Genomic DNA, 9,535 nt, shown 5'->3' on the forward strand with positions numbered 1-9,535 from the left:
TTCTTCCGCGGTTATTCTATTTCAAATAAATATACAAGAACAATGAGCCAATACATTAATATAAAAAACTTTCCGAGTAGATCAGTGGATATGGAAAAAAAAAGTTTCAAACAGTTTGTGCCTACTGTTTTTCTCACACATACAGGTACGCAAAATGTATGTAGATTTTATTCAAGTACATTTACGTTCGGTTTTTCTCTCAGGACCGACATTTTCAACTGTATCTACGCAAACAGCGTTAGGTCATTGGCGCAGCTTTGTAGTTGGTTAGCCAAACATGCACAGTAAAAGAGATGATCAGGGAAACGAGTCGAAGAAAACCATCATAGTTAATGTCAAACAGGAAGTATAAGAACACACACAGTCAGTTAAGGTATGTAAGACTTGTTTTTAACTCTGGTTAAATGTATAGGCAGGAGTGAGTTCGTTGTGTTTCCGTATGATGAGGTGTAAGGCAGAAAGTCAGCGGTAGCTAGTGAGCTAGCTAGCTAACATGTTAGCATTTGGTAGGTTCTGACAAGCTACGTTTCACTGCTACCTCAGAAGCTATTGAAAGCTTTATGATTGATAATATAGTTATCCAGCTAAACTGTTCGCAGCCATTTTTCATATGGTTCCTGTCTTCCCTTGCGGAACCGCGAGTCATTTTTGCCGCTATATTTTCTCCAGACTGCGACTTTAAATTTGTTTCAATGAACCTCAACATCTTCAGGCCAAGCACAGAAACTGTTGTGGCCTAAAACCCAACTTCCTGTGCTGTTTTCTTTCTGTGTAGCTTGCCGTGCAACAACACAAGAAATACGGGGTTTAATGAATAAACAAGTACCAAATGTTAAGAGCAGGCCTACAGTAGTAGCCAGGCTGAACCTGAATGTTTAGGTGTTCAGCTAACATTAGCTCATCGCACAAACTTTTCGTCTCCAAGTACAAAATAGTAGTACATGCTGATGCGAAAAGTCTGACTTTGGTGTGACCGCTGGTTCTCCTATTAAGTCGTGTTATGAAGCGAGTAGGATGTAATGAAGTCCAGTGGAGTTCGGGTGGTAAACCAAGGCCATGTTGATGTTCAGTATTTCCCCTGAACATCAAGAGCTCTGATCACCAATGGAAGGGACTCAGTTCAGCGCCGAGCTGCACGCATACATTAGTTTGCTGTGTACAAGGTATAATCAAACAGTACGCCATTGCTGCTCAGCACGTGTAAATGTTTTTTGTCAGTGATTTCCTAGACAAAAGTGAATGTAAGGGTTGAATAAGAGGTGAGAGTGTTTTGGTCTCTGCTGATGAGATTTCTCCTGTGGTGCTCGAACTGTTGAATCTTCTGCTCAGTAATGTGGGTCAGGCTCTGAGCCAGTGGCATGCTGGGAAAAAAATACTTTTGCTTTTGAGGTTTTGTGCTCTCATGTAGGCGTAAGATTAACAGAATGCAGACTACACATAAAACTACCACTGCTTGGCTCAATGTTGACAGCTCAGTGGAGGCCATGATGCAAAACACAGCAAGGCGTTGCACAGTGGGAAGATTCACCACCTTTTTGAGGTGATTTAAAAAATAAAAACTAAATTTAATATCTTGGTCCGTTTTCCTGCTCATCTTTTAAACAGAAATTAGTTAAGCTGTATATTTTTTATATTCTTAATGTCTCTTTCACATAATTTCATATTAGTTTTCTTTTGCAAAAAGATTACACTGATTACCGTACTTTAGGACCTTAGACTGTGTTGAAGATTGTGCAATAAGCATGATGCACAAACATTTGCTGTTTTATTTTTATTTAGGCCACATTTATATGAGATCTCCTAATTCGACTATTGTTTGGTTTTTTGTGCCGGGGCACCATGTAGTGGGAGTGAACGTGTCTAACCCTTCCTTACCACTAGCTACAGAACACCATTGATTATCTGTTTTCCTGTGAGTTGCTCAATCTGACAGAGGCTGCTGTGGGAGGGCAGAAACAACAACAGAGCCTGACCTGCTTTGAAGGGTATAATTAAAGGCTTAGATCTAACTTTAGCCAAGCAGCATTGTTTTTTTTTTTTGTTTTTGTTTTTTTTTTTACATTTTGTTATGAAATCTGATTTTAGCCTACCTGCATTTTGTTAACTTTAAAGCAACCTAATTTCCCACCTTATTAAATTCAGCTGATTATGGTTCCCTCATTCACAATGAGTTGAGATTCTCAAGCAAAGAGCTGATACATCTGCACTGTTGAAGCTTTTTTTTATTTTCTTACAAAGTAGTTATTTTCTATGCACAGAATTCCCTAAAAAAATGAACTAGTTGCTGCCTTCGTCCTCAGATTTTTGTTTGATCTATTAATTACCCATACCAATACCTGTTGATGATCTGACAAACCGTATATGTTATGTTTTTTTTTCTATTAAGCATTTTGAGAAATTGCATAAACAATAAAGGAGGGAAGCTTGTTATTACTGTGCTGGTGTCACTGTGTGCTACAGGGGTCACGTCATTCTGTTTTTTTCCTGTTAATGACATCAGCATGGATGCATTGACAGACTCAACTTCTGTCTCAGACATTTCCTCTTCCTCTACAGACTTTTGTTTCTCCTTTGCCCTTTCATTAGGCTGGGTTGATTATACTTTTTCCTTATGAATTTATTTGCAGTTTTTGCTTCACTAAGCTGTGATTAAAGAGTCATTCTCCTCAAAAAGTCGTTCACATGCCAACATAGGTCAAAAACACATCAAAAAAGTATTTACTTTATTTAATCCACAGAGCAGCTTCCTGCTCAACGATCACCATAATATAAAGGACACTAATAGTCACTATAAATGCTTGTTTGTAATTCTACATCTGATCTTTAATATTGATTTTATTATTTTTTTTAAAGTTTGGTCTGCCTGTTCCAATTTTTGCAGATTTAAATTTTAATTAAAATATATATTAATCCCAATGGGAAATGAAATATTTTTACATGTATTATGTTGTTTTTCTGTTATGTACATTTATCTTTCCTTGGACTTATTTTTTTAAATCAAAAAAAGTTAACTTTGAGCCTTTTTCACAAAGTCAGTCAGTGAGATAAAGCAAATTCTATCACTGCTTTTCAGGCATCTTTCTAACAGATTCGCAGCCTGATGTTATTCTATGTAGATAAGACACAGAAGATGAGTAAAAGGCTGAATGTGGATAAAAGTGGACACAGTTTAAAGACTGTGCAGCAGAAACGGGCTGCTTTCATATGTAGTTAGTATAATGTAGACTCTGCACCACAGAGTTTATGTGTTCAGTGAAACAAAGTATTGCTTTAATTCATGCCATGTAGCATAAGTCAGTGCAATTGATTCTGGCACAGAGCATGTATGAACAGTGGCAGCGTTTAAACACAGACCTCAACTGGGAGTGTTATGTTATTGTTGGGTATCTTTCAAAACACACAAATAATCAACTTTGTTGTATGGGCTGATCTTTTTAATGAAGTCACAGATCAATCATTGACTACTTGAATATTAAAATCCATGACATTATGAGTGGACATGAGAACTAAATCATCTATTTCTGTATGTTTTTTTCAGGTTTCCCAGTGTACAGCATTTCTGGAGCCGTGAACCAAAACCTTATGTGGTGCTATAGACCAAGTAGCGGTGCTGGTACCGGTACTGAAGTCCTTCTCGGTTCCTGAAACGTATGGCAGGAAGTTAGATAGCAGCTCTAGGTCTTGTCCTAGCTGAAGGTCGGAGGTGAAACCTCTGAACTCCTTTACCGAGTGTTGACATGCTGGACCAACTTGTCTAAGCCTTAGACAAGGGCACCCTTCTCGTTTTATAGAGCATGCCAGCATTTGGCTAGCTTCATATCCTTGCACATCAGTCCTTCAACTTCCTTTAACATCTCTGGCCCCTGCAAGGGGGACAGAAAGTCACTCCTAATTGTGCCTCTTCACTCTGTATTCTTCAAATTTGATGCACTTTCAGTCAAATACGCTTTTTATCCCGTTCTTTAACTCCAATCCATTTCTTTTTTCTTTGATTTTAGTCATCTTGAATCCATACCATTGTCGCACAAGATTCCACATTTTAATTCAATTCACCCTTTAAAGCCAAAGTGTGTGCCTCTGAGTTGGATCACTGAAAGACCTGGAAATCAAGCCGTGAGGCAGTAGTTTTGGTGCTTGTTTTGGTGCATGGAATCAGCCTAATCGTGGAGAGGCCAGGCTACCACAAACTGATGGACTTTGACAAGCGTGGAGTAGGTGGAGGAGGAGGTGGTGGAGGCGGAGGAGGTGGAGGGAAGGGGGAGGCTGAGGATGGGAAGAGGATGTCTGGGAAGGCTGGGGGAAGATCGGGACACAGCGGCCGAGTTGCTGGCTCCGGCTCAGGAGTTCTGATGGTTGGGCCAAATTTCCGGGTCGGAAAGAAGATCGGGTGTGGGAACTTTGGAGAACTACGACTTGGAAAGAACTTGTACACCAATGAATATGTGGCCATCAAACTGGTAAAAATCCTCTTCAGGCTGTGTATATAACAACGTTTTTATATAGTTAAATCCAATACATTACAGTTGTGCATTTGTTGTTTCCTCTTGGCCAGGACTTTTTTTGAAAAAATAGGTTTTTAATCTCAAGGTGTTTTTTTTAATCCTAGTAAAATAAATGTAAAATAAAAAAAATAAAAATATTTACAGAATTGGTCAATAGTCCTCAGATATTAAAGACGTTAAGGTAATTTCCTTACAAATGAGAACCCCAGTGCTGAGTGTTATGTAGTTTAACTATCCCAAGAAGGTGAGAGTTATTTTTCTGTTAGCTGTGAATTACTTGCCACTTTGATGTCCTGATTGATTCGGTAGAGTCAAGATGGCTGCCCTGTCTCCTGTTTCTCACATACCTAAAGAAAAATAAAAAAAACTTCTCGAACTTTTTAAATAAATTCTTAGTCACCTGTCTGACTTGATAAGTTTGACTGGACTCCTTGGAGGGAGTCCACTGTCTTTATTCTGGAAAAGAGACACAAAATCATGAAGCTCCAGTAACCCGACTACATAAAGGTGCACACCCTGAGAAAAAAAACATAGTTGAAACAACTTTTCATTCAGTTTCAGCATCCAGTCTTCAGTTGCAGTATATCAGCATCCTAGCCTTTGTAACGTTATCCCCCTTTCACCAAAATTCTCCAAATCCCACATTATGAGGACATCTCTTGTCCACAGCCAACTTCTGGTGAACCCTTAGATTTTCTGTCAGATTTAGTTCTGACTACGACTAAGCCATAACAATACTTTCATTTTCTTCTGGTGAAGCCATTCTTTTCTATTCCTACGCATGCTTGAACCTGGTGATGCTGAAAAGAAAATTCTCTTTATCAGGAACTTCCAGCAGACAGGTGAAAGTTTTGGACCAAAAGCTGTTCATGATTTCGTCCAACTTGACAAAGTGTCTTGTTCCATCTAAAGTGTTACGGTTAAATGATTCTGTGTTTTTTTCTCTCTCTTTGAGCTGTTTGCATGCACATACATACGCACGTAAAGTTCACAGGGTAATGCCCTCTTTAGGGCATAGCTTATGTAGGAGCAAAAAGGACGGGAATTCTGTTGCCAGGGGCCACTTTGTGTTACAGCACTGGTGTTTCTCTGTTGTTCCTAAATAATGTTATCACTTATTTGGCTTTAATATTTGGCTTTAATAAATTGGACTGATGATCTTAACTCTGTTTTCATAGTGATTCATGACAATCCCTCCCAAAAAAGAGTCTGTGGCAATAAAAGAGAAAACTAACCTCAGAGCATGTTGCTGCCAGTGCAATATTGCTCTGTGGTTGTGGTGTTTTTTGTTTATGTGCATTTCAGTTTGTGTTCGTTTTTATTGCCAAAAATTAAAAAGAATTTAGTACCAATAAAACAAAATTGTGAAAAGAGCTGAAATCATAATTCAATATGTACAATGCTGAGCTTAGTTGAAGATGGACTGAATCACATCTCTGATTTTCTCACAAAGGTTTGGATTTAACTGGACAGGTTTCAGTGCTGTTCATGAAGATTCATTAAAGATGATTCTGATTCTGATTTGGTCCTTTCACAGGAACCCATCAAGTCCCGAGCACCACAATTGCATCTAGAATATCGCTTCTACAAACAACTGGGAAGTTCAGGTAAGGGATGACAATGCCTTGTAGGTGCATCTGTTTTTAGTTTTTAAGGATGAACATACACCACTCACAAAATGTGATATATGCTTTTGGGTGAAATTTATGGAAAATGTCAAAAGTTTTCTTTGCAATGATATATTATAAAAGTGTCATCTGTGTTTAAAGTGCCAGGAGTTGAGCAGCTAAAGGGCGTCACGTCTATACCCTCCTGTGACTGTTCCAGTTTCTGTTGTAACCAGCTGATTGCGCTCTAAGCTCAGTGGTCAGTTGGTCTGAGAGCATCCTGTTTGAAACCTCAGTGCCGAGGTACGGTTCATCAGTTGTTGGTGCCATCTTGGCCTCATGATATCAGAATGTGAACATCACGATGAAGAGGACTGTTCAAATACCATTTCTGATTGAAAATGTATTGATGATTGACTGATGAAACTGCTGTTGTGAATTTTGCCATTGAGCTCCTTGTTAGAGAAGAGCAAGTTGTGCAAGAAGAACTGAAACATTGAACACTTGAACATGTGCATTCAAATGTTTAGAGAAGGTCACCTAAGAAGGTGAACTTAACACCCAAAAATCCAAATTTCCCTAACTTTTGTTGGTGTTTGCATATATTTAAGGTTTGAGTACACATAATATCGAATGTCCCTTATTTAACTGCTGAAGTGGAGTGGACCTGAGTAGGTCTGCATCAAGCATTCTATAAATTCAGGGACAGACTGTTCACATGTTGGCTTATGCTGCGTTCCACAGTGAGATGATGATCAATGTCTCTTGTCAGAACTCTTAATTTTATGGAAACCAGATATATTCAGTTTTAATTCACAACAAATAATCTCTTATTATTTGTAATTATTATTTTAGTTACTTTACTAAAACCAATCATACAAGCAGATTCCACGTTGGTTACATTTCATTGGTAAATAGTTTCTAAACAAACCCAGCAGAGCATGGAGTCATTGACTTGCAGCATTCACTCCTCCTGGACGAACATGCACTGATGGTATGCACTCACTTTCATTGTGTGGTTGACTTTGCAGCAATCCCTGAGCAAGCATGTAGGAAAAAAAATTGTAGAAATCTCCTCTTTAACTGGAAGAAACCTCCAGCAGAACCAGAACCAGGCTCAGTGTGAGCGGCTGTCTGCCACAATTGACTGTGGGTTTGAGAAGAGAGCAGACACAGAAAACATGTTATCTTGTTATGTCAAACCGTAAACTCTTCTTGTTAGTCACCAAAGTATTGTTGGCCATCAGAAGGACCCCTAACAAACCTTAACAAGCTTTTGCAAGTCTTTAATTTTGGGAGATCAGCCGATACTTAGATGTTAGATCTGAAGCTGACCACTGATCTTATCTCCCTTGGCAAAGATATAAAAATCAACCACCGTCCTCTTCTGCTCTGCTATGAGAGACTCGCCCACCAGGTCATGTTTGCAGTTAACAGTAGTCACCACACTTTTGCCAACTCAGCAACTTTCTTGCTATGTTTTGCAAAATTAACAACAAAAAAAATGGTGTCAGCCAAAATCATAATCGGCAGGTCAGGCTTTTTAAAGATCAGTAATCGGCGATTGGCCAGAAAACTGCAATCTGCCAAGTATAAAAGCAGCGGATGGAACTATTTAAGATTCTAATTATTATGGTATGCAGCCTCAAAACAGTTAGTTTTTCCCACTACTTTTTGGTTTGATACATCTGACCTGATGGAGGTGATGGTGAAGTGAAAATCTTCAGATTTTTCTCATATCTTCTTACTTTTGTAAAATGAAACTTTCAAAGTCATTTAAATTTAAGCCACAATTTCAGATTTCAATATTGTTGTTAATGACTCTTACTTTTTTTAGCCTGGCCATTGCCTTCCTATGCAATTCTGCACGATTCCAATCTCTCTTCACAGCACAGTGTTGGATTTCTCCAATTCACTTGGATTGCCTCTGGAAGGTTTTCTAGCAGGCTAATCATTGAACATAAGAAGTTGTGAATGTTGATTTCCTGCACTGTTTTGGAATTGAAGTCCAAAACAGCAGTGGGAGCAACAGAAGTGAAGGAAGTTGTTCAGTCTGTGTTGGTCAGGCTTCCAACTATTGAATTAACCCTGAACTAATAACACGGATGGTTATTAAGTGCACAGGCAATTTCTGGTAAGCTTCATAACGTCGAACTAGCGTATTACATAGGTTATTGAGTGGGTAGAATTGCAAACTTCCACACAGTCCACACTCCAGGACAGAATCGCTTCTCAACAGTCTAGAGCCCAGACTCTCTGGACAAAGTAGTGGCTGGTATTTACCAGGCTAACCTTTTTCAGTCTTCTCGTGAGATTCAGTGTGGTGCACTGAAAGTATTTATTTTATTTTATTTTATTTTTTTTAAAAAGCCATTGATGGTTTTGTTGTCTGTTTTCCTCTGCTGGTCCTTCAGAGGGTGTACCTCAGGTGTTTTACTTTGGACCATGTGGGAAATATAATGCCATGGTTCTGGAGCTGCTTGGACCCAGCCTAGAAGACCTGTTTGACCTCTGCGACAGGACTTTCTCTCTAAAAACTGTACTCATGATAGCCATACAGCTGGTAAGACATTTAGCTCTTTAAGTCTCAGGCCTCAGAAACAGCTCGTATCTGATTGTTGTAAATGGTGCTGATGTCGTCGTCTCCCTCAGATAACCCGAATGGAGTTTGTGCACACCAGAAGCCTCATCTATCGAGACGTGAAGCCTGAGAACTTCCTGGTGGGCCGACCCGGCTCCAAACGGCAACACACCATTCACATCATAGACTTTGGCCTCGCAAAAGAATACATAGACCCTGAGACAAAGAAACATATCCCATACAGAGAACACAAGAGTTTGACTGGAACTGCCAGATACATGAGCATCAATACACATTTGGGGAAAGGTAAGTGTTTCTACGACTGCTTTTGTATGCAGTCATGAGATGTGGTGACCAAAACATGTGCCTTATGTTTTGGCACATGTTTTGCTTATTGATTAATCACTGCAAACTAATTAATCAGTGATGCAAACTAATAATTTTGTCTCAATTCCTGAAAACCAGACTCAAAACGGAGTCTTTTTTTAACATAAGGCAGTAGTTGGCCTTAGAGGAAGTTCTGCAGCAGGAGGCTTATTACCTTCACCATCCATAGAGCCAATCTAAACAGAACCAGTTTAGAGCCACAAATATAACATAACTTGTTTAAAAAGGACAACTAGTGATCTCCTAGGAAATGCATCATCTTAAAAAAAAAAAAAAAAAAAAAAAAAACCCCCCCTTTTTTGGAGGACTTTTCTCTGGGTTGTGTTTTGTTTGGTTGTTTTGGTGAAAGAAATCTTAAAAAAAGAAAACACAATCAAATAAGAAAAATAGATGGAGGTATTACTGGTATATCAGTTACAGTGGGGAAAATAAGTATTTAGTCAGTCACCAATTGTGCA

General features: G+C 38.9%; 1 protein-coding gene across 4 annotated transcripts in view; it reads left to right on the top strand.

The window, feature by feature from the left end:
* The first annotated feature begins 229 nt into the window (after nucleotides 1-229).
* Nucleotides 230-9,535, top strand: part of LOC106936641 (casein kinase I isoform gamma-2-like) — a 42,506-nt gene continuing 33,200 nt past the window's right edge. The window contains exons 1-6 of one of the 4 annotated variants that reach the window (XM_015017769.1): nucleotides 230-373; nucleotides 3,539-3,703; nucleotides 3,999-4,457; nucleotides 6,040-6,109; nucleotides 8,524-8,672; nucleotides 8,762-8,996. In XM_015017769.1, coding sequence (XP_014873255.1) covers nucleotides 4,191-4,457; nucleotides 6,040-6,109; nucleotides 8,524-8,672; nucleotides 8,762-8,996 — 721 coding nt within the window. In that variant the 5' untranslated portion in view covers nucleotides 230-373; nucleotides 3,539-3,703; nucleotides 3,999-4,190. Of the gene's footprint in view, nucleotides 374-3,538; nucleotides 4,458-6,039; nucleotides 6,110-8,523; nucleotides 8,673-8,761; nucleotides 8,997-9,535 lie in introns of all 4 variants that reach the window. The other 3 variants (XM_015017770.1, XM_015017768.1, XM_015017771.1) reach the window with 3 other exon arrangements.

The sequence above is a fragment of the Poecilia latipinna genome, unplaced genomic scaffold (assembly GCF_001443285.1).
Source record: "Poecilia latipinna isolate Pla-1442-1.1 unplaced genomic scaffold, P_latipinna-1.0 Scaffold2185, whole genome shotgun sequence".
NCBI classification, from domain to species: domain Eukaryota; kingdom Metazoa; phylum Chordata; class Actinopteri; order Cyprinodontiformes; family Poeciliidae; genus Poecilia; species Poecilia latipinna.